Source organism: Triturus cristatus, chromosome 6 (genome assembly GCF_964204655.1).
Source record: "Triturus cristatus chromosome 6, aTriCri1.1, whole genome shotgun sequence".
Taxonomy (NCBI): domain Eukaryota; kingdom Metazoa; phylum Chordata; class Amphibia; order Caudata; family Salamandridae; genus Triturus; species Triturus cristatus.
In genome coordinates, this window is record NC_140589.1 from 1,354,511,019 (window position 1) to 1,354,533,180 (window position 22,162).

Genomic DNA, 22,162 nt, shown 5'->3' on the forward strand with positions numbered 1-22,162 from the left:
ACAGGCAGTTGACAGCGCCCCCGGTTTGTGATTAACGAGGCTCGGGGGTGCCGGGCACCTGAAATCCTGTCGGGTTCGGTGTTCTTGACAGGTTTTATTGCAGAGCAAGTTACCGCTCTCAAGTGCCCTGGTGCTGAAACATCCCCCTAACCCACCCCGCGGGGCACCTGGAAAACTTGCCGTCTCCAAGGTGTGCAACCAGCAATATTCCTTTCGGGGAAATATCGTTTTAATAAAGTCGAAAGTATACACTTGATTTTTTAAAACAAGTGGTCGTGGGCAAAAAAAGATGGATATGGCACAATGGATAGTCGGTGAGTAATGGCAGGGAGCGATAACTTTACGTCCTCCCTTCCCTGTCCTCTCTGCAGTGCAGTGGTATATAAGGCATATGTGCTTAACGGAGTAGCTTCGTTTTACGTATGTTTGTCCGAAGTAATGTACTTCGTTTGCAGTGTGTGCCACTGCCTTTGCGGTCCACCAGTCCACATGTCCAATCACCTGGACACCCTGTGAGTAACACGTGTGAGCCACCAATAAGATGTGAGCGGGAGAGAGAGACTTGTGATAGGTAAATAGACGGATCTATCTATCTATCTATCTATCTATCTATCTATCTATCTATCTATCTATCTATCTATCTATCTATCTATCTATCTATCTATCTATCTATCTATCTATCTATCTATCTATCTATCTATCTATCTATCTATCTATCTATCTATCTATCTATCTATCTATCTATCTATCTATCTATCTATCTATCTATCTATCTATCTATCTATCTATCTATCTATCGACCGAGAGAGAGAAAAAGAAAGACAGAGGCGCTATCCCTCCCACCTGGCGCTAGCTGTGTGCAGCGCCGCGCCCTCGCTTGCCTGCCCCTCCCTGCTGCTGTTTCCTGGTTGCCTTTCGCCGCGGTTCCCTCCGTCCGTGTTTACATTTACATTAGGCGCTGTCACTCGTCTTTAGAACGTGGTCCTTCCCCGTTTGGAGAGATGGGATGGAGACCCCGCTCTCTCTCTTTTCGTTGGCGTGCCCTCCGAGCCTCTCCCCACGAAGGGGTATTTTCACATGTCTATTCCGTGCACTTGTGCTCGGCACCCTCGCCTGTGATGCAATGAAGGGGGCTTTCCTCTCTCGCGCACCCTGCTCGCCTCAGATAACACCCTCTTCCTAGACTCACAGTAGCACACTCCTGTTCAGCGCTTTTACCTCCCACCCCATCACTCCTTGCCATCTCTCCCTTGCTATTTCTCTTTTTTTCTTTGTTGCTCCCATTCCAGATTTTCTATAACTTTCGTTTATTTTCCTTTTCTCGCCTGCTTTGGCTTTCTCGTGTCTTCCTCAGTTTGCTCCCTTGGGGTCATCATCGTTAGTTCTCTCTGTCCACCTCACTGTTGTCTCTGACCCTTTCCTCACACTGCCTGTGGCCACTTCCTTCTTCTCTAGACGTCCTTCCTGGACACTGTCCCATCCCTTCCAACCTATCCCTGGCAGTGCTTCTCCAGCCCATCTCCTCTTCCCCAGCCACGCTCTGGGCTGCACTGGCACTTACCCATCTCCAAGCCCTTCCCTCTCCTCACTTTCCTCCCCCCTCCTCTATCTCTCGCGGCTCCTCTGCCTCCGCGCACAGTTCGTCTTCTCTTCCGCGTGAGCTTCCCTCTCCTGGGTCTCTTCTCCACTCATCTCCTTGCAGCCTTCAAGGCTCCGTTTCCTGTCCCTCTGCCTCCCCTTTGCTCTACTCTCTCCAGCCCTGGCTCTCAGCTCACGGACACTTGTGCCCTCCCTGCACACCTGAGGCTGTCCCTCCCCGTGTCTCTCAGGATGGCTCTGCCCTCCCCGGCGCCTCTGGTCCCTTCCAACCACAGGGGCAGCCTGGCACCTCCCACACCCTCCCTGGCGTGGCTGCCCACCCCTGGTCACCCCTCAGCCCCGCTCTCCTCTCCTGGGCAGGCCGGCTCATCTCTCCCCGTGCGTGTGTGTGTGCGCTCCGCCCCGCCCCTGCCTCCTCCCCTATGCCGTCCATTGGTTTCCCAGGCCCTGGCTCCCCGTCCGGCCCCCGGCGGCTGTCCATTGGCGCTGCGGCCCCTCCTCTCCCTCCCGTGCCCCCCTCCCTCTTGCCCGCCCGGCCCTCCCCCGGCCCCCTCCCGGCCCGCTCCCCCCGGGTCTGTCCTCTCAGCCCAGGCTGACGTTCAAGTTCGCGCTGGCGGCGGCGGGCGGCGGGCACGTCACGTCCGCACTTGAACTTGCAGCTCAGGGGGCTTTTGCCATATTTTCCACCTCCCTCTCTCCCTTCTTCCCTCTCTGCTCTCTCTGCCTCTCATTCCTCCGCCGACCCTGGGAGAGAGGTAAAGAAAGGCGCACCGCACAGAGCCCGGGAGCGGGGGATGGCGCTGCCCCGCCACCCGCGCCATCTTTGTCTTATTTCTGGTTTATTCGGAGGCGGGAGGCTGGGATGAGGCTGCCACCCCGAGCCGCCCGGGAGAGCGCCCCCGCCGCCCCCGACCCCGTGTGAGCAGCGCCCCAGACCGCCCGCGCCCAGGACAGCCGCAACCGGGGCTCCAGCCATGTCTCGCCGCAAGCAGGGCAAGCCCCAGCACCTGAGCAAGCGGGAGTTCACACGTGAGTACGCGCTCTCCTGGCACCCCGGGCACTGTGCCCCTGCCTCTGTGTATCGTGCAGCGCTCCCAGCGCTCTGTGCATCTTTCAGCCTACTTCTCAGCCTACCTCTGCACCTTTCTAGTGTACCTTTCTCTCTGCCCGTCAGTGTTGCTTTACTTTTTCTGCAAGCTATCTCCGAATCCTTGCCAGCGCACTTTTATCTTTGTAACGAACTGTGCTAAAGTGCTTTTTCTCCACCTCTTTAGGACAGTTCCTTTGTCACTGTGTTTTGCTTCTGTCTTGTGTTCTTCTGTCTGTGTACCCCCTTCTCTGCCGCTCTATGACTGTACCTTTGAATCTGTTACTCTGACAGTATACTTTTGTTACTTCCATCACCTTAACTTTCATCCTGTATCGTTCTCTACAGCTATGTCGTGGTGCCTTCTTTAGCTCTGGCACTTGTGTACCTGTCAGCGTGGCTTCCCGTGTCGTTAATCCTGCACCTTTCTGCTTTCTACCCCCTACGGCTCAGTGAACCCACCTGGACTTACCTCAACGCATCCAAGTGTCTACACCTCTCGCTGCACCTCGTAGCTTCCTTCACGGCGCTCCTGCGCCCACTCTGTATCACAGCCCTCCCGGTGCCTCTTTGCATTGCATCACTCTGTGTAGCACACCTCCCTCGGCCCCCATCTCTGCGCACTAGCGCTATCGTCGCTCCGGTGCCTCTGTGCAGCATGTACACAACGCGTACCGTACCTCCCTCCTGCAAGGCGGAAAGAGAAACCTGACTTTCTTTTTAACAAACTTGTTTACTACCCCCTCGCATCCTCCGGCTCTTCAATCTCTGTACATCCTTTTACTACATAGCACGATGGTTCCCTTCTGCTTCGGTGCCCTTCTCTCCCCGGCTACGCTCAGAGACAGCCGAACAGCGGCTGTGGCACTCGGGGTGACCCCGGCATAGCCGGCCTCCTCGGGGCTTCTCACTAGGCATTGCAGCCGTGCAGAATGAGAGAACTCTGTTGCTATTGACTCACTGCAACTCCCCTTACGTTGCATACTTCATGCACAGAATCAGTGCAGTGCGCCACCCTTCACTTAAGATACCCAAAATGCGCACCTTCCTGTAGCGTATTTTGTGCACTACCATTTTCAATGGCTACGGTATGTATTGTTGAACTCTCTATGCAAACATGTTTGCAACGCGTTCCTTGAGGTTTATTTGCAGCATGCACTTTCACTTACATATATTTTGTAGTAAGCATCTTTCCTTAAGACTATTTTGAAATATTTACGCTCGCTTGGTACATTTTGCACCATGCAGCTTGATTGGCTGTGTGCACACTTGGATTTATTGTACCTCATACATTTTGCACTGCGCACATTTACTCAGATACCTTTTTGACTGGAATACATTTGAACCGAGCACCATAACTTGGCTACATTTTGCACCAGGCTCCTTATGTTGCACTATGAAGCTCTCTCTCCCTGATACACGTTGGCTTGCTTCGTTTTTTTGTAGTATGCATCTTCGCATGAGTGCTTTTTGCACTCTGCATGTTCCCCCTAAACGCTGTGTGTGCACTGTACAGTTTTAATAGCATTTTGCACCAAGTGTACCTTTCATATGAAAGGTTTCGCATTGTTCACCTTTGCTGTGATATAGTTTGCACTGGGGACATCTGGCGCTTTCTGCAGGCAGAACTGAACACATTTTGCAGAATGCACCCATGGTTCACTTTATGTTTGCTCTGTGTACCTCTTTGCCTGTAGTAGCATAGCCATGGCAAGCCTCGATTGGTTATGGTACATGTCCTCAGCCCCCTCTGAGGGGTGATCCCTCTGACTGCACGCGAGATGTTTCCAAAGGGGTACTGGTGCCGGGTAGAACTGGGCAGAGAGCGTGCCAGGCCCATCAGCGAGAAATACACCACATTTGTTTATTAGTGTTGCATAAAATCACTCTAAACAAAAGAAAACACGGGCCCTGAAAACGCTTTCCTGGAGCAGACACGGCCGTCGCGGCCCGCGGAGGGCTTCCCTCCCCCTCTTTACTATTTTTTGGAAGAATTTCAAAAAAGCGAGGAAGCGGGTTTTGATTGGGAAAACTCTGGCGTGTGGATGTTTACAAGCACCGCGTGCGCGCGGCAGAGCCTCAGACAGCAGGCGGGGGAGAGCGCCCCCCTCCCGCGCAGAGGAAAGCTCCCTGCCGGGGAGGCGGGTGCACGCAGGGGCCGCTCGTGTTTACCTGCCGGGGATTGAACCGTCCCCGGCCCGGTCCTGCCTGTACGCGAGCAAAAAACAAAGGCGACGCAGCAATGCCCGAAGGGCTGCTCTAGCCGGATCTCCCCCGTAAACGCACCGGGCGAGGCGAGCTTTCCCAGGACGCAGCAGATAGCTGGGCTCCATGTGACTAAAACGTGCGGTCATCCGGCCCTGGACTCTCTTCACCGGGTCTACTCGTGGAAAGTGTTTAAATTAGGGTTGGCGCATTTCTTCCTGTACCCTCGTGTTCGTATTTTTCTCTTTTCTTGGCCTGTGATGTCCCATGCTTTTCCTAGAAGGGACCCTTTTTTGCACTCACTCTGCAGGTTTTATTACACATTCAATCGATTCTCCCTCACTGCTTGCCTGCCTGTCTCTTCTTAGGAAAGCGCAGCACGTCACATAGGTCACTTCGGAGCACTTATTTAATTGGCTTGAACGTCTCCGCTTCCTGTCCTTGGGCAGTGCGTTGCAAAACAACACGGAAGCGCCCTAGAATCGCTTTACCTTGACACAACTGTTACCAAGTGTGCACTGCAGCCGCCCTAGCCTCTTTTTGTCCCCTAGCTGGTCTGTGTTTGCTCGGCCCTCTTCCTCTGATCTCCATGCCACTCAGGTCTGCAGGCTCAGCCTTGCTGTCAGCGCCAGGGCGCAGCTGCAGCTCGCAGCCCCTGTCGGCCGCTAGGAGGCACACGGAGATCAACAAACGCGGACGAACTTGAACCTGGTTTCGCCTCCTGAGCTCGCCTTCATTTTCATAATTTCCCTGTCTGGAGGGGCTCGGCTGCTGATGCTCCCCCTCCCCCACCCCTTTGTTCTTAATTTTCTGACTTCAGGGAGAGTAAAAAAAACTTTTCTCAGAGCTCGGCCCGTCCAGCGTCGTCGGATAGTAGAAACTCTCTTGATATGCACTGTGCCCTCTAAGTGGAGCGCAAAACAATCTCTTGTTGAGAAGATATGGCACATCAAATAAAATACCTAATAAACAGGCTGGGCGCCTAATCACATCCAAATTAAATCCATTTAAAATACCATCCGGTTGTTTGTGGCCCAGCAGTGATCATAGGGGCTCGCGTTTTGTATTTATTTGCACTTTAGTGTTCTATGAAATACGTGCAGTCCTTCCTTAAACACTAAAAAATACCCTGCTTGGCGAAGTGGCAACAAAGGGTTCATGCCCTCTGTTTATTTCCGCACATGCAATTTTGGTTACCTATTTTTTGCACTCGAAACCTTAACTCCCAGCGCGTTTTTTTATGTTGGGAGGGATGACTAGAATTGTCACCGGAAGATGAAAAACAGGGTTCCAATTATTAAACAGGCTTGCTGTTGCCTGACTGACATGTCTGCTTTTCGTTGCACGTGTTTGGAAAGTCTCGGCGTAGGGTGCCAGAATCCCTCTACCCCTGCCTTTCCCGAGGAACACAGGCCCCCTTCCCCTAAGAAGGCTTGTGAGTGGAAACAAAAATAAATAGGTATTCGGTCAGGACGCCCTTTCGGGATGCAGTGCAGACCAGGGCAGTGCGAGGGGATGGTTCCATGTGGGGGAATCCGCAGGCTGGAGCTGTTTACCCTTCACAACGTCTGCTTTTTATAGTTTCAAGTCAGACGTAGTCAGGCTATCGAGAAAATATACATTCACAGATGTATGTGAACATGTAAAGGCATAAACTGCTATATATTGTGCATGTGGACAAATGTTCACATGTGTAAATTCACGTATATGCATTTCCATATCTCATGAGCATTTCCTGTAAGGGCATGCAATGCCTGCATTTCAGTGTCCTCTCAAATTCACCCTACGTACGCGAGTACACATATTTCATAATTGAAGGAATCGCTTTGTACACTCTTGAAATACTGAGCCTTTCTGGCCACTCACGAGCCACTCACGAGTAGTGGGAACTCCGAGGAATATTTTGCAATTTAAGAACATATGCCTGTCTACCTCTTTGCCTGCCTGATTGTCGGTTTCCCGTGAATTCTCAGGTTATTATCTGCACCCACATCTTCAAGGTGTCATTTATGTCAATTAGGAATATTACAGTAAGAGTCTTGAACACGCCGGGGGTGCGGGTGTTGCCTCTGTGCACCTGATCCCCTTGTTATTTTCAAGAACTTTGCCTCCTGTAAAATTAATTGGATGAACTGTTGGAGGTGTGGCTGGCAGTCTCAGAATTGCCACTTCATTTCCTGATTTTCATTGTAAATCAAGGCAGTCATTCCGTGCAGCAGGTTTTGCCAGGGATATTGGTGTGTTGCCTTGCATATTAACCCCTGCATGCCTGCTTGTAACAAGAGGAGTCCTGTTTGCCCACTGCTGCTTCCCAGTTGAACCACAGAGCGACATGTTATGTTGATTTGGACAGGGTCGGAAATAAGACGATTTAAATAGATGTTTTATCATTTTAAAGACTGAGATTTTATTTCACCGTAGTGTTCAGATTTGTATATCACAAACCCGCTTGTGTGTATATGTAAATATAAGCATGGCTGTTTATATGTATGCCTATATAGGTATTTGTATACCGGTACTAACTAACTATCTATCTATCTATCTATCTATCTATCTATCTATCTATCTATCTATCTATCTATCTATCTATCTATCTATCTATCTATCTATCTGTCTGTCTGTCTGTCTGTCTGTCTGTCTGTCTGTCTGTCTGTCTACACACATGTGTGTATATATATATATATCTTGATGTCAAAATCCTAAACTACCCACTACATTTTCACAGATAGGAAAAAGCTGTAAAAATCCAATTGACTTTTAGTATTTTAATTCAAAGCAAAATTTCATGAAGCAAGCCAATTCAATGCACTCCTAATTTCTGCCAGAGGCACGGCAGGGAATTAGTTGGTCAGTAAGTCGGCAAACCCTGTCCATTCCACCCTTATGCTGAACAGGATATTTCTGTAACCTCATCTTCCTTGGCATGACATTAATGTTAAGGGTAGAATGGCACTTGAGGCAAGAGATGATGGGAAGAGTGGACGTGCCCTAGTTGAATCTCTAGTACGGTGTGCTGGGGGCTCCTTCGGTGTTATTTTACCCTGCACATCTGGGAGATCCCCGTAGCTCCCCTCCCTTCAATAGTCAGCTCGTTTAGTCACTTGTAACCTGCGTTCACCAGATTTTTGCAGTGTATCAGGAGTCATTCCAATATTCGCCTGTTAAATTAAAATCTATTTTTTGATTCTCTGTGGCTTTAAGTTCATTACATTGTGAAATTGCTAGCCTCTTAAAGAAGGTCAGGCTGATTGAATGTTGCCTAGGTCTGCACCACCACACCGTCCTTCATCAGTGGTGTCCTTGAGGTCTTTTAAAGTTTATTTTTAAGACCATCAATATTTTATGGTAAAAATGTTTTTAGAATGAACGTAGAGCTAAAGTCGGAATAGATTATTTTAAGAAAATGGAAAATGAAGGCTCCCGCCAATACATTTCAAAGTACAATAAATTCAGTCGAGGGATGTAAACTTATCCAGCTGGAAATTAAGATGTAGCATTCTCTGGTGCTAATTTTCAGCGATTGCATACAGATTTCATTTCCCAGTTAGGGATTTTTTGGATCAGAAATGAAAAGTTGCAATGGACTTTGAACATTGTCAGGGAAGGTGTGTAGCGCTCACAGAAGGCACTTTCTTTTGCTGGTGTAGAGTTGCAGTTCTCAGAAGGCCTAGTCTGATGCCTGTTGGCCTGTACTCGTGCTGACATGTTTGGAAGAACTGAGGCATTCCTGAGTGAGAACTAAATAACAAACTGCCTTTCCTTTCCAAATACTCTCCGCCGGTGTCCAATTTTCAGGAGTCTGAATGTCACCGACTAGGCTTGCTTATGTACAATAATATATGCCTGTTTTTTTGTGCCACACATGATGGCAGCTGAGCACATATTTTACTGTTCAATATCAGCGCCTTTACATTTCGGTTCCCATCGCCACGATAAAGGGATACAAAAAGAAAATGATGTAGTGGTCTAATCAGCACAGCTATGCAGAGAATCCCTTTATTAATGCAAGCATGAGAGTTCTGGTCTTCATGAATTTGTATCTGTGGTTTCGGTTTAAAAAACACTTTGTGAGCTTCTAAAGCTATTTCCCTTTGCATAGATCAAGGCCTTGCACAGGTCAACTGTAATATCTTTCTTGCTGAAACTCTAAAAACAAAAATAAAGCCGTTCTGCAGAGGATTGAAGTGCATTCCTTGACATTCTGAACACGAGTATTTTTCATTTACATGTGTTGTGCGATTCCTTTCTGCTTTGATGAATCGATTTTGCCATCTATAATTGTGAGGCAGCATAAAAAATCACTCCAGTGATCCCTGGCATATACAGCTGTGACTGCGTTTGTGTTTACATCATATGGGCGCGCGGGCAGAGACCACGAAGCACACAGTGTAGTAGAGCTTTCATTGCCTTGTTTTTTTTCCTTCTTTTTTACACAAGGGTTCTGATGATTCTTCTGTATGCTTTCTTCCTACTGCAGCTGAGCCTCTTGAAGCCATTCTCGCTGACGACGAACCTGAGCACGGCACACTGGGAGCGCCCGAAGGGGACCAGGACCTACTCACTTGCGGTCAGTGCCAGATGAACTTCCCACTGGGCGACATCCTTATTTTTATTGAGCACAAACGGAAACAATGCAGTGCCAGCCTCTGCCTTGAGAAGTCCGTGGATAAGCCACCGTCGCCCTCACCCAGCGAGCCCAAGCGGGTGGCCCAACCTGTGGAAGTTGGCATCCAGGTCACGCCGGAGGACGACGACTGCTTGTCGACATCGTCCAGAGGAATCTGCCCCAAACAAGAGCATGTGCCAGGTAAAATGAAGCCCACAATTGCATATGTATTCCTCCATTAACTGGTCTTAATGTGTGTTGATGACTGGTCCACTCTAAGTGCCCTGGCAGCCAAACAATGGTCCATGATGTCATGTTCTGAGATAGCTTCCCAGCAGTGACAGAGGTGGGCTCTGCTAGCAGGTGCCTGGCCTGGCAGTGTTTTTTGGCCTTACTTGACATGTGCTAGCCATACTAGTCCACTCTGGACGCTTCTGACATGACTGCGGCACTAAATCCCCAGTAGGCCATGTATATTTTTGCATTTTGCAAAGTATATTCCTTTGTTGACACTTGCTAGATCTGTCTGCAGAACAAGTATTTTTCAAACTCTGCACTGAAGGGGTTAAGAGAGCTCTCCCCCCTCCCCAGCCTTAGATCCATACTGTCTGTCAGCAGCATGGACTGTAATTAAACATAGCCCTGTGGCAAAGTGACACCACCGACCTTGACTTTAAGATGCCATTTTCGTCTGGCCAGGCCAGAGTCGAGAGGGCAGCCGCTGAAGCGCACAGACATGCTCAGTCGAAAAGTTTAAGGGCATGTTGGAAATTTCCAAAGGTTGGTGTGACAGGAAGGGCTGTTTGGTACAGCCGGTCTCTTCACCCACATGATAAATGTCTCTCTCTGTCTCTCTCTCTCTCTCTGTCTCTCTCATGCTTCTGATGTGGTTTTGACAGATGCATCTTGATTTTATTTGTGGTTGGCAGAGCCATCTGCGCGTGAAAGTGGGCTGGGTGCACAAATATCATCTACTGCCACCAGAAATTAGCAAAATGTGTTAATGTTCCGATATATATGCGAATGATGCATCTCTTGAGTCAGTCAATCCGAAGTGAAGGTGAAGATTGGCTCTTGTGGGTATATAAGCGATCTCTTCACGCGACGTTTGTTTTCCAGTCATTGTGGGGGGAAGGAAATGCCTTAATAGCAAAAACCCTTTAATGCACAAGAAATCGCCTCTAAATGACACAATTCAAAGTCCACTTCCATTCTTTTGTATGATTTGTCACAAATGCTTTTTCAATGTTGATAAAACTTTCCGCTAAGCCAGAACACAGAAGCCCCACAAATATCTATTCTGGCCTCATGTGTTGCAAACATAGTTAATATGCTTCTGTTGCCCTTTGGTTAGCTAGAATATGGACCAGGTTTCCCACAGACACCCAAATCAAGAAGATGTACCATAGTTTATATTTCACTAAATCGAGGTACAAACTTTACTTGCGAGAGTGCAGATGTGGTGGCAATCAGCTTTTTATCTTCAAGCAGCCATTAAAATTAAGGCAGCCATTTAAAGCCCCTGCACATCTTTCCAGCAACTCAATGTAGATAATCTTTATTTTTAGTAGAATGATTTGAGATGCTCAAGCGGGGTCACTTAATGGTAGGATCTGTTTAAAAACAGATATTATATATCAATCTACACGTCACTATACTGCAGTATGTAGTTTTACAGGCGTTTTTCATCCTCGATTCGCAGAGTGGTGCATGGCAGTGACCATTTCCATGTGCTGCTGTGATTTGAAGGAACATGACCGAGAGTGTAGGGCATGATTAATGAAGCCAGCGCCTGGCAGGAGGGATTTGAGGCCCTCAGAGATCCGAAAGCCCTTCTAAATCACCAAATATGGAGTAGCACTAGCGTGATGTAACATCGTATTTACATATTGGACAGCTCTGTTTAAACAACATAACACAGTGCTGCCAAGCAAGAATTGGAAGCACGCTCCTTGCCACGGTCCCAAATAGGTCATGTGCATGGGGCGCAAGGCTGTGAAAGAGTTATGCAAGAGGGGAAATGTGTTCAGGCCCTTTGCCAGGTTGCCGTTGTGCAGATTCTTGGTTCTCGGTGCACAGCATGGTAGGGCGGTGATCTGCAGTGCTCTTGTGCCTTGAAGTCAGTGTTGAGCTATATTACATCGTTGTAAGTAATATCCAGGTTTTCTAGAGCGCCTTTACGTTGACCAGAAACTTGGCAGTATGTATCTTTTTCTATCTTGCGGTTGACATATTTGCAATGTCCAGTGCTCAACAGTATTATTTTAAGAGCGCCCTTTTCATTGAGGGGATGGTCAAAGTCCTGCAGAGAGAAAAGGACTCTGCTTTTTTCACTCTGCTAATTATTAGGGTGTTTTTTTTCGGGGTCTGGTATTTTGTCACATTGTTCCCCTGGCCCCCAGTGGAATCGAATAGGCGCCTTTGTCACATTACTGAGAGGCATGCTTGGCACAGAAGGCAAACCTTTTGATTCTTGCCAGCAGTGAATGTTCGGGGTTCTCTGGGGCGTTGATTGCTGCACATGGTGCCCTGTGATTTGGTGTTGGGTGTATTACTGCTCCCTGAAGTGAAGCGACTGCAACTCATTTGTGGCATTTTTTAACTCATCCGTATTCGCTCTGCTTAATGTGCTTGTGAAGAAGATCAAAGAGGAAACATTTCTTGAGGTCTTCTAATGCAGTTTTCATACTTCCTATTGTGAAATGTGTGTGTATTTGAACACACATACGCACATTTATGTTTGATTCAGTTTATTGTTAAAAGGAGCAGATAAAAATCTGTACGTGTAGTCAGAGAAATACATTTACCTCCAGAAATATATGTCTTTGCAGACTATGAGAAATCCATTTACCACTAGAAATATGTGCATCTGTGGAGTCAGTAAAATACACTTGCAAAAAAACATAAAAATATGTGCTAGTTAAAAAAAGCAGCGGAACGAATCTCTTCCTCTGGTCATTCACTTGATAGAAATATCTGGCATGTGTGTAATCTAGTTACAGATGAACCTCAACACAAGATCTATTTGTTTTGATCACTCGATTCAGTGGATCAGTGAACTAACTCAGAACTTCGGGTTGAAACAAATGTTACGAAACCAGACCAACATCATTTTCTTGTCATATGCAAGACCACCAGTGTTAACACTTGAAAGATCCAGTGCCCATGCTATATTCCCTGTGCTTGGGTGCATGTGGGTTCATTTTCCAGACTTCTGTGTTGCTTATGAGCATACTTGTGTATTTAACAAAATATAAAGGAATTAACACAATATCTACAGCTTATTATTGGTGCTCGCAGTGTTTACTCAGCCAGTTGATCTGTGGAATGAGGTATCATTGCATTTTTGCAAAAAATGTGAAACTCTTATGATACCTGACCTTTGCTGTACTCGGTGATGTGAGGTTCAGAGCAAACTCTTGCTTTTAAATGCGCAGTCCTTCAAATTTTGTATTTGCCACCAAAAGGCAGATTAGTGGTCCACTTAAACGCACATAAAACCCAACCCACATTCTAGACATGTAATTTTTAAGGAAACATTCCTGCACACTGGGTCACGTTTTACCAAACCTTTGTGAAAATCTGCTAGTACATTTAATAAAGGAAGTCGGATGCATTATATGTACATTTTTCCAAAACCTATTTGTCTTGAAGAAATTAAGATGTGCTACACGCGAGGCAGGATTGACGATACGTATTGTTTTCGTTGCATAAAGTAAGGCAGCACGTTGCCCACTTGTTTCGACTCTTGCTATTCAATACATTTTAAAATGGTGCTGGAGGACCTCTATGTGGTCTTTACAAATAGGATTTGTGAGTGAAAATTACAGTGAGGGGCTTTGTGGGATGAGTAAGTCAGGATTGATTGGTGTACATGGCAGACACCACAAGGCACCATCAGGCTGCACCATGCAATGAGTGCCATGGCAAAAATTGTATATTTATTTATAAGGCCGCTAGCACGTTCGTTCTTTACCCATAATGAGAAGTGGGGTTTGTGCGCTTGCAATAATATTTCATGACATAGGTGCCATGGAAATTAACATACCTGTGCAGTTGACAGAAAACAGCAGAATGCAAACAGGAGTGGAATCCTTGCAGCGAAGCCGTAGGCTGGCAGACTGGCACCACACCCAGTTCAGACGCATCTGAGCCAGGAGGGAGCGCCGTCCACTGGTGCCGACACCGGAAAGGGCAGAGACAGCCCGTGAGGCCATTGTGCCAGCTCTGATTTTATAGCATCTATTGGGCAAGGACACGCTTCACCCTCAATTGAAATGCGCCAATGACACAAAATGCATCGTCGCGAATAGCAGATGCCAAAGGATAAAATTATGGTCGCTTAATTTGATGGCGGCAAAAGACCCCCGATCCTGGGCAGCCACTCCTTTTTGTTCCTGCTCCTGTCACACAGATTAGGTCTTTAGTAGGGATGTAAATATATATTTTTTTAAGTAACCATTTAAGCTGTCAGATGTTGACAGTTAATCATTCAGTTGTTAACACATTTTCAATCTACTGCACCTATTAATTTTATTACTCAGGTATCATTGCTAGCCAGGAGAACAGGCAGCATTATATATAAAGTTTTCTTTTCAATGGTCTATTCCTTTGCACGGTCGCTCTGCACAAAATTGTTAGATGCTTACTTCTATGAGACTTCAGTAATGATTGTTCACAATCTGTTTAAAAATAATTGCTATATATTGAGAAGTAAGGCCACTCATATGTGGTGCTGGATTTAAACCAGCTGACAGATTGTGAGACTCGATTGGATGAAAAATATTTTTTTCAGTCCACGTTATACGCATGCCGGAGCCTTGGAGGAAGAGGGTGATTGGCATGCAGCCTACATGTGTGCGTGTCATTTGTTATTGCATGCTCTGAACCTGCTTCAGAGCACTATAGCATATAACAGTAGATCTACATATATACACACAGTGCACACATACACAGCCTAGCAACTGGCACCTCCGTCTTCTTCCAGTTATTTAGACGTGGTAGATATTGGAGTAGATTTTCCTTACTAAGCCTTCATTGGCATCCTTAGCACTACCCCCAGTTGAACTTCCACCCTATTGCTAGTATTGCACAACAAAAAGGTTTGGCTCTCACGCACTATTAATATGTAGGGAAAACAAATGCTAAAACAGCCTTGAATGTAGGAAGTCCATTTGTCAAGGTATTCTTAACTAGATTATGGTGTAGAATGGTTAAACGTATGTTCAGTGTCGATTATTTAGCATTGATAATTTTACTTTATTATCCCATCAGTAGACTGTGCTTAAGTCATAAGCACACTCTAGGAATTAGTTTCTTGTATACGTTCTGCGCATGTCTCCTTGTGTCTGCTCCACCATGTTTTGGAATTTTTCTGTTATTTTCTGAGTTTTGAATGATTGATTATCACTCATGAATAGCAAAGGCATGTGGCAGTAATTTAATTCTTCACTGCAGAAAAACATGCCGATAGCACTGAGAAATAATGGCTCCATGCTATTGTATGAATGTGCAATTAGGAGGCGAGCGAGGGCTGAAGGCGTACTCTTTTTTTCTGAACGTGAACACTCACACCTGTCCCTTTAAAATAGTCTTTCAATTCATTCTTTCCCATAGTGTTTGGGTGCATCAACCGCACCCTTGTTTCCAATAGATACACTTGACATATAAATTAAATATGAAATTTGTATTTGCAAAACAGTTGCCTATGCATGTATGTTTAAATATACATACTGTGAAAGGTTATATCCAGGTGGAGACTGTAATATCTCATATACTTGCTGGGTCAGTGTTGGGAGCCTCCAATGAGTCATGCCCCCTTCTCCTCTAAGCACTAAAATACATGTATGTGCTGCTCATATTTTTTATAGCTTGTTTTTCTTCCTGGTTAAAAATATAGCCATGAGATTTAGCACAGACCTTCGTCCTTATTTACTTTTGTGTATCAATGATGAGCAATAGGGCTAAGCCTGCGGAATAAAGTATGACAAGTCATTATGGTCTTATTACCATTGGGGATTCTGCTTCTGTTTAAAACCGCACGACTAAACGCCAAGAGGTTTGTGAATGTTACCGGAACCCAAAGTTGGCATTTTAAGGACAAAATGGTTCATTTGCATTTTGTATGTTTCATATGGCACAATGTACGTTTTTATTTTTTCTATATACATTTCTTAACTTTTTGGGCTTTTTGTTTATCCAGGACAAATTGTGAGTACAGTGTGAGTGGAAGGATGTGGCCTGTGTTCAAAGCAAAACAATTAATTGATGCTTTAATGAGACAAAAATGCTTGTGATATTCTTTGAAGATTATATAGGCACGAAAGATAGAGATCTTAAATTCCAAAATGTAAATGTCTTGTATGTTTTTCTTTTTCTCAGTTTTTAAATAATGTTTTTTTTTTTATAAAATGGCCGCCATGGACTGGAAAATATATACAAGACATAACATAGTTACACATAGAATGTGTATTTATTAAAAAACAAGACGATGCAGTACTGTGCCAAAGTACAGTTTTAGCCTTGTGCCAACCTATCTCCTCAGTCTGGGGGTAATACAGGCCATGGATATCTGTGGGAGAAGGGCAAATGATCTGGACCTTAGATGGGGTGTAGTCCAGGCTTAGAGTTCTCCTTGAGTTCTTGTGTTTGTGAATAAGGCACTGGACGGCTGGGCAACTTGGGTGATATTACGAAGTACACAAACCTGTCTTTGAAAAATTGTGATTAAAATGGACACTGTTCTGCCCATGCTGCGGAAGTACTTCTCAGTAGTTTCCATTGTCTGGACTTCTGAAAGCTTAATCTTAAACTGTGGGGTTGTGGCTTATAAATTTACTCCTAAAAGGAAAAATTCTAAAAAAATATGTTAAGGAGAAAGAAGTTGTGTGTCAATACACTTCTTGTAGTTGTTTGTAACCTACGTCACTGCGTTCTTGCGACCTGTGTTCAGGCTCGCCTTACTAAGCCAGTAGGCTGCCACAGTGGGTTGGATGTTTGTATCAGTGATCTGAGGATAATGTGCAGGTCAGGGAGTGGAATTATTGCTTCCATCCTTCTGTGAGTGTTAAAGGGTTGGTTCATAATGATAGCTGGTATTAAAATGCAAAGAAACATTTCTGATTGGGCCAAATAGTATCAATGTTCTAAATATTACTTCTGCTGGCAGCATCCCAGGAGGACTGGGGATGTCTGAGGCGGTGCAGGTCCTACTTTCTGCTGTAAAGTTATTTCCTAAAAACAAGCCTAGCATCTGCACATTTGCCACAGAGCACTCTCCTCCTAATCTGGGAAAATAAAAATCAGATTTTTATCAATTACTGTAAAGATGTCCCTATCCGTGATACCAAATCACTCGCTGCATGTGCATTGTCTGTGTTACACACATGTGCACCACTTAGAAATGTTTAGGTCGGCAAAGCAGGTTATCTTTGTGAGCAGCGTCTCAAAATGGATACTCTTCTAGTACGAGCCATCTGCTTCCTAATGTTGCAGCATAAAATATCTATTCAACTATAAAATATTTGTAACAAGTTAAATACTGAAAAAGTAAGTTGTGTTTTGAAATGAGAGGCCAAATAAAAGGCTGCAAACTATCCTCTACCAGATGCACGCTCTTCTGGTGCCTTCTTCTGTTTTCCTATCCCCTGGCACCAGCATTATGTAAACGCTCTTGGCATCAAGACGGACAAAGCTTGGCACCCTGCCACTCCCTTAGCATGAATTAAGCACTCCGAACCTTTTATTTCCTATGCCTCTGTAAAGTGTATGTGTGCCGGAAACATGCAAAGAAAATCCCATTTGTGTCTTTTTCCCCAAATGACACATGGCACGTCGTGTCCCGGGCATGTTTTTTGTGCATATCACACATATGTGAGTGCGCTTGCGTCGGAAGGAGGGGGCCGATAACTGCTCAACAGCAGGTCTTGATTGATGGTGAACAGTTTTGATATCACCACAGCCAGCCTCCATTTTCGGCGCAAATGTATTTCCTCATTAATTCTCAGGCGTGACCTGCGCGCGACAGTCAGCTCCTCGGCTACCTTAGCGCCTTGTGATGTTTCGGGTAGGGCTTTAGGCAGCTGCCTTGGCCTGGTACTGAATTCCCTGGGTGGTTCTCAAAAATGCAAAGGTCGTTGCTCCTTGGGTCCAGTGGTGAAGACGTCTTTAAAGAACAGTCCAGAGCATCTCGGGGTGCGGCGTCAGGAAAGCGTAGGCCGGTTCGGCGGCGGCTCATTAGTCATGCGGAGTGGCCGCGAGCGCGTCCTGGCGTCGAGGAGGCCGGGGTGCGGGGTGTGGTGAGGTCGGGCCTGGTCCCAGCAGGGGCCCTGTGTTCTTCATTTGCCTGTACAATCGGCGCGCGGCGGCTGTACCTCGGAGCAGCCCTCAGGTGCGAGCGCAGACGGGCGCATGTAAATGTCCTGTCAGGCACAACAGCGGAATATTAATGCCTCTCCGCTGCCGCACTGTAATAAAGCTGTACACTGAAAGCTTAATGTGCAGCCAGGCTTGGGAATTGCAGAAAACTCCGGTAACCTGGTGTGAATGACAGCGGTGTGTAAATGTTCAATATGCCACAGTATCCGTCCCCGTCCACCTCGCGTCTGCCGCGCGGTGCGAACGGGGGCCCTCTTATTGCCTTCACGCGGGCCCTGTTGGCTCGCGCGCCGATTCATTCTGACATCAGCGGTGGCAAGCACGGCGCGCGACCAATCCACTTGGCAGCGTAAACGCGCCAGGCTCGCACCCGTGTAATGTAAGACACCTCAGCAGAGCGTGCTCCGGAGTAAAAGTGTTTACTGAAAACTCGAAAAATCGGAGCTAATAATCCCATCTGCGTCGGGTCGCTGGCTTTTCTTGTACCCACATTTATTTATCTGGCTCAGCATTTAAACTCCTGTTACTATTAAGCTTTTTCATGGCCATGTTGGAGAGTTTCTCGGGGGACCACGTGGCCTCTTCATCCAAGAGAATCAACAGCTGTCAGAAGCGGTTGTAGTAACATTCACACAATAAGCAAGGACACGGCGTGCATGCTTCCTGAAAAGGCACACTCGACTGAAGTTTGCTGCCAATTGCTGCTGGATTAAGAGGGCTGCTGACAGTGCGCACCACAGTTTCTCTTCTTTGGCGCAGCTCACAAACCCTCCCAGCCAACCCTACCTCTGAGCAGAGCCTGGCCGATGCTGCCGTCTTCCTCCTTCCAACCCTGAGCCTGAGGGATTTCGAAACAGTGTGTAGTATCCTGCATTTACATTTCTTGGTAATGTCCTGTCTCACAAAGTTTTCAACTGACAGATCTTCCAACCTGCATCTCCTTACACGAGGGATGCCCAAACCATATGCTGTCCTCCTGCTTGACCGCACCTTCCGGGCGCTTATATGTGCTGATGCATTATTTTTCTTACGTGACAATACATTTTGTTATAATGAATCTATTGTACAAAGGAAGTGGGCAGTTCATCCACTGCTCTGTACTAAGTAAGCCTTTGCCTGACAAGACCTTAGTTCCCAGACACATAACTTTTAGGAGCCAGTTAAGGAACTTGGTAAGCCGCAGAACCTTATCATACAAAATTTGAAAACAAAAACATAACAGTGCAAGTCATTCACAACCTTATAATGTGTAAAAAAAAGATCCCCATCCCTCAATCACACGCACAGTGACCTAAATCCCAGCATTTGAAGCAAGACAAAGTCTGGGCGCCAGTCGTGTCTTGCCCCCGGGTCCATGTGGCAAACACATGCGCGTGCTCGAAGACTTCGCCATCTAGACTGCCGAGACTAATGTAGATTGATCTCACTTTCTCCTTTGTATTTGGGTGGATCTCACTGGAGGAAGACCAGAGAGTGATTCAATATCATATTCTCAAAACTCTGTTGCTTTAGTCTAGCAGCGACCATTCAAGCAAATAAAACAAGGAAGCAGGTCTCTGGCAGTAATAACAGAAGCAAATACAAAACCAAGGGGCCATTCTTGGTAATGTCCTGTCTCACAAAGTCTTCCAACCTGCATCTCCTTACACTAGGGATGCCCAAACCATATGCTGTCCTCCTGCTTAACCGCACCTTCCGGGCGCTTATATGTGCTGATGCATTATTTTTCTTACGTGACAATACATTTTGTTATAATGAATCTATGGCTGTATAGCTGAATCCTCGGATGTCCTCTTAGTATCTGATTTCTGGTGTTGAAGGTTTGGATGGCACGCTTCAGTCCGTCTGCCTGGCCCGTGTTCTGTGAAGCGTAGGCAGGCCTCATGGTGTGATAGCAGGGGCAGGAGGAGAGCAAGCTGCGCACATCCCCAATCTCAGGCTTCTCCTCTGCACGTAAGGTTTTGGAAGAGCTTTAGAAAAAGAGTTAGGGAGCTGCCGTGCATGATCAGTCTCTGTTACACCTTGATATGTGTCCACCTATGAAACACTGCTTAGGAGGGCTCTGCGTGGGGTTGCCAGAGAAAGGAGGCTCCACATTGCACCGCATTTTAGTGTAAACTAGTTTGGGATTATTGTCATTTTGCCACAGCAGTGAGAGGAGGGCAGGAATAAACTCTACTTGGAGAGCCAGGCCTCCCCATATATGAGGACTCCTGACTTTCATGTGGTAAAAGCATATCAGTGAGCTGGGTGCTGGATATTAATTCGCCGTCTCATTATATCTATTTGTGCACCCATTAGGAGATCTCAGCATGCTTCCGTAAGACCTAGATTCAGGTTGAGACTGTAGATTGCTAATAAATGCTAAATGCATGATAGTCCCTGGAAAATGAATGAGTGGTTCAGTTCACCAAAAAGGGGGCTCCTTGGCTTCCAGTTTGAGAGTTTGAGAGCACAATGCTTTGTTGCTTCCACCTATGCTGCAACTCCCCTTTCTCCAAGTATTATTAATACTCATCCCTGAACTCAACGCATCAACACAGTGCCATGGACGATCCACCCTTAGGCATGACTAAGCACATAAACAAATTGTAACCGAATGTAAGTGATGCTACACACTTGGTCATACTGTAGCTGTTGGCGTGATACCAGCATTTCTTGCTGAATAGTTTGTGCTCTCACATTTTACAATTCTCCTTCACAAACTCACATCATCGTAGGGTATTCTCTATAGCAGCACTTACTTCCATTTGATAAGTGGTTTTGCTGTCACTTTTAAAGCAAGATAGGCCTTGCGAAAAGTGCTGGGTCTGCCACAGCAGGCCTAAGTGCAGACTCCGTGAGACCTCTCGCTGCCGACCCTTTGAATTCACGCATGTACTCAGTTGTAGCCCGGCACCACATACAGACTTGTCCGACCTTACAAATTCTATTAGTGAGAGTGCTTGCAGAAAGGTGGTAGGTAGTCAGGGTACCATGAGCATTTGCACTTGGAGTCAGATGCTGGAACCCTCCCTCTGGATGAAGAGACTGTGAATACAATAGAAACTCCTGTGTCCAGTAGGAGTGCAGGTATGGTGGGTCAGCCGTGAATAGTTTCGCATTTGTGCCACCCTCTCCTCTTATTGTATATAATTAAAAATTATCTGGATGACTTGGGTTTGGCTTTGAGTGAGAGCGTCCTTCATTAGGAACAAAAGAAACAGAATATGTCTACCACTATGTGTAAGTAAGTGTATGAGACAGCGAAGATCGCCCTTTGTCGTGCCTACCTGTAAAAATTGCAAAGGGAGACATTCTGAGCCTTGCATGAAATGGGCCCTATTATCTGTCCGTTATGTTAATAAGTAGTTAAATCCAACACATAAACCTACCTCCTGGTGCCACGTACCATTAACTAAGCAGAGATAACGATTTGTTTGGAAACACTGTTCAGCCCATAACTGGTACATCAAATGCTGTCTATCCTCTTTGGGAGGCTAGCTTTTTCGGCCATTAAGTTTATTTGTTCTTGGAAAAATGACAGACCTGGGGCTTTGCACTTAAGCCAGTTTTTGCTCAACCTGCGCGATTTATTTACAGATTTAAGTTTAATGATGATTAGCTTTTGACTCTCAGGGTTGCCCGTCACGATTTTGCAAGGTTCATTGGCAATAGAAAGTAGGAATTGAAAACGGGATTAAAGATCTGGGGCACGTTTAAACTTTAGCAGAGCGTGCACATTTCTTTATGCATTTCATTTGAAATAATTATTTGGAGACACATTTTTGTTTTTCTTTGTTTCAGTTTTTATAAACATTTATGTGTTTTCTTTTGATATGTTAGGGCAAAAAATATCAATGAAGGGAAAGCGAGGGGGGTGGGGAATTAAACCCTGATAAAGATATTCTTGGATCTTTGAAAATAACTGCTAGCCTTTTAACTAAAACATTTGAGCGTCTTCAAAGCGTGTGAGTTTCTTCTGATCTTAGAGCTGTGCGGCTGGTAGCAGCAGAAAGAAAAACCTTATTCTACACACAAGTGGATTGCTTAACAAGTCTGCACAGGCACACACTTGTTTGTACAATGGAGATAAAAATTCTTGTATAAAAATAATTCGGTGGCTTGACAGCAGGCATTGTGCGGGGCTGCCCGCCTTTGTGCAAGACGCGGGGCTGGGATCACGACTCTTGGTTCCCATGCAAAGCGGTCTGTCCCGATTGTTGGCCAAAGTCTGGCTATGGTACAATTGCTCCCTCCCTTATTTCGAGCCGCGTTCAGCAGCATATGCACAGCACAAGCTTTCCTGT

General features: G+C 46.1%; 1 protein-coding gene across 3 annotated transcripts in view; it reads left to right on the plus strand.

Annotated features, from left to right (window-relative positions):
- The first annotated feature begins 2,033 nt into the window (after positions 1 to 2,033).
- BCL11A (BCL11 transcription factor A) overlaps positions 2,034 to 22,162 on the plus strand; it is a 134,412-nt gene continuing 114,283 nt past the window's right edge. The window contains exons 1-2 of one of the 3 annotated variants that reach the window (XM_085612368.1): positions 2,034 to 2,628; positions 9,369 to 9,698. In XM_085612368.1, the coding sequence (XP_085468494.1) occupies positions 2,574 to 2,628; positions 9,369 to 9,698 (385 nt within the window). In that variant the 5' untranslated portion in view covers positions 2,034 to 2,573. The remainder of the gene's footprint in view (positions 2,629 to 9,368; positions 9,699 to 22,162) is intronic. The other 2 variants (XM_085612367.1, XM_085612366.1) reach the window with 2 other exon arrangements.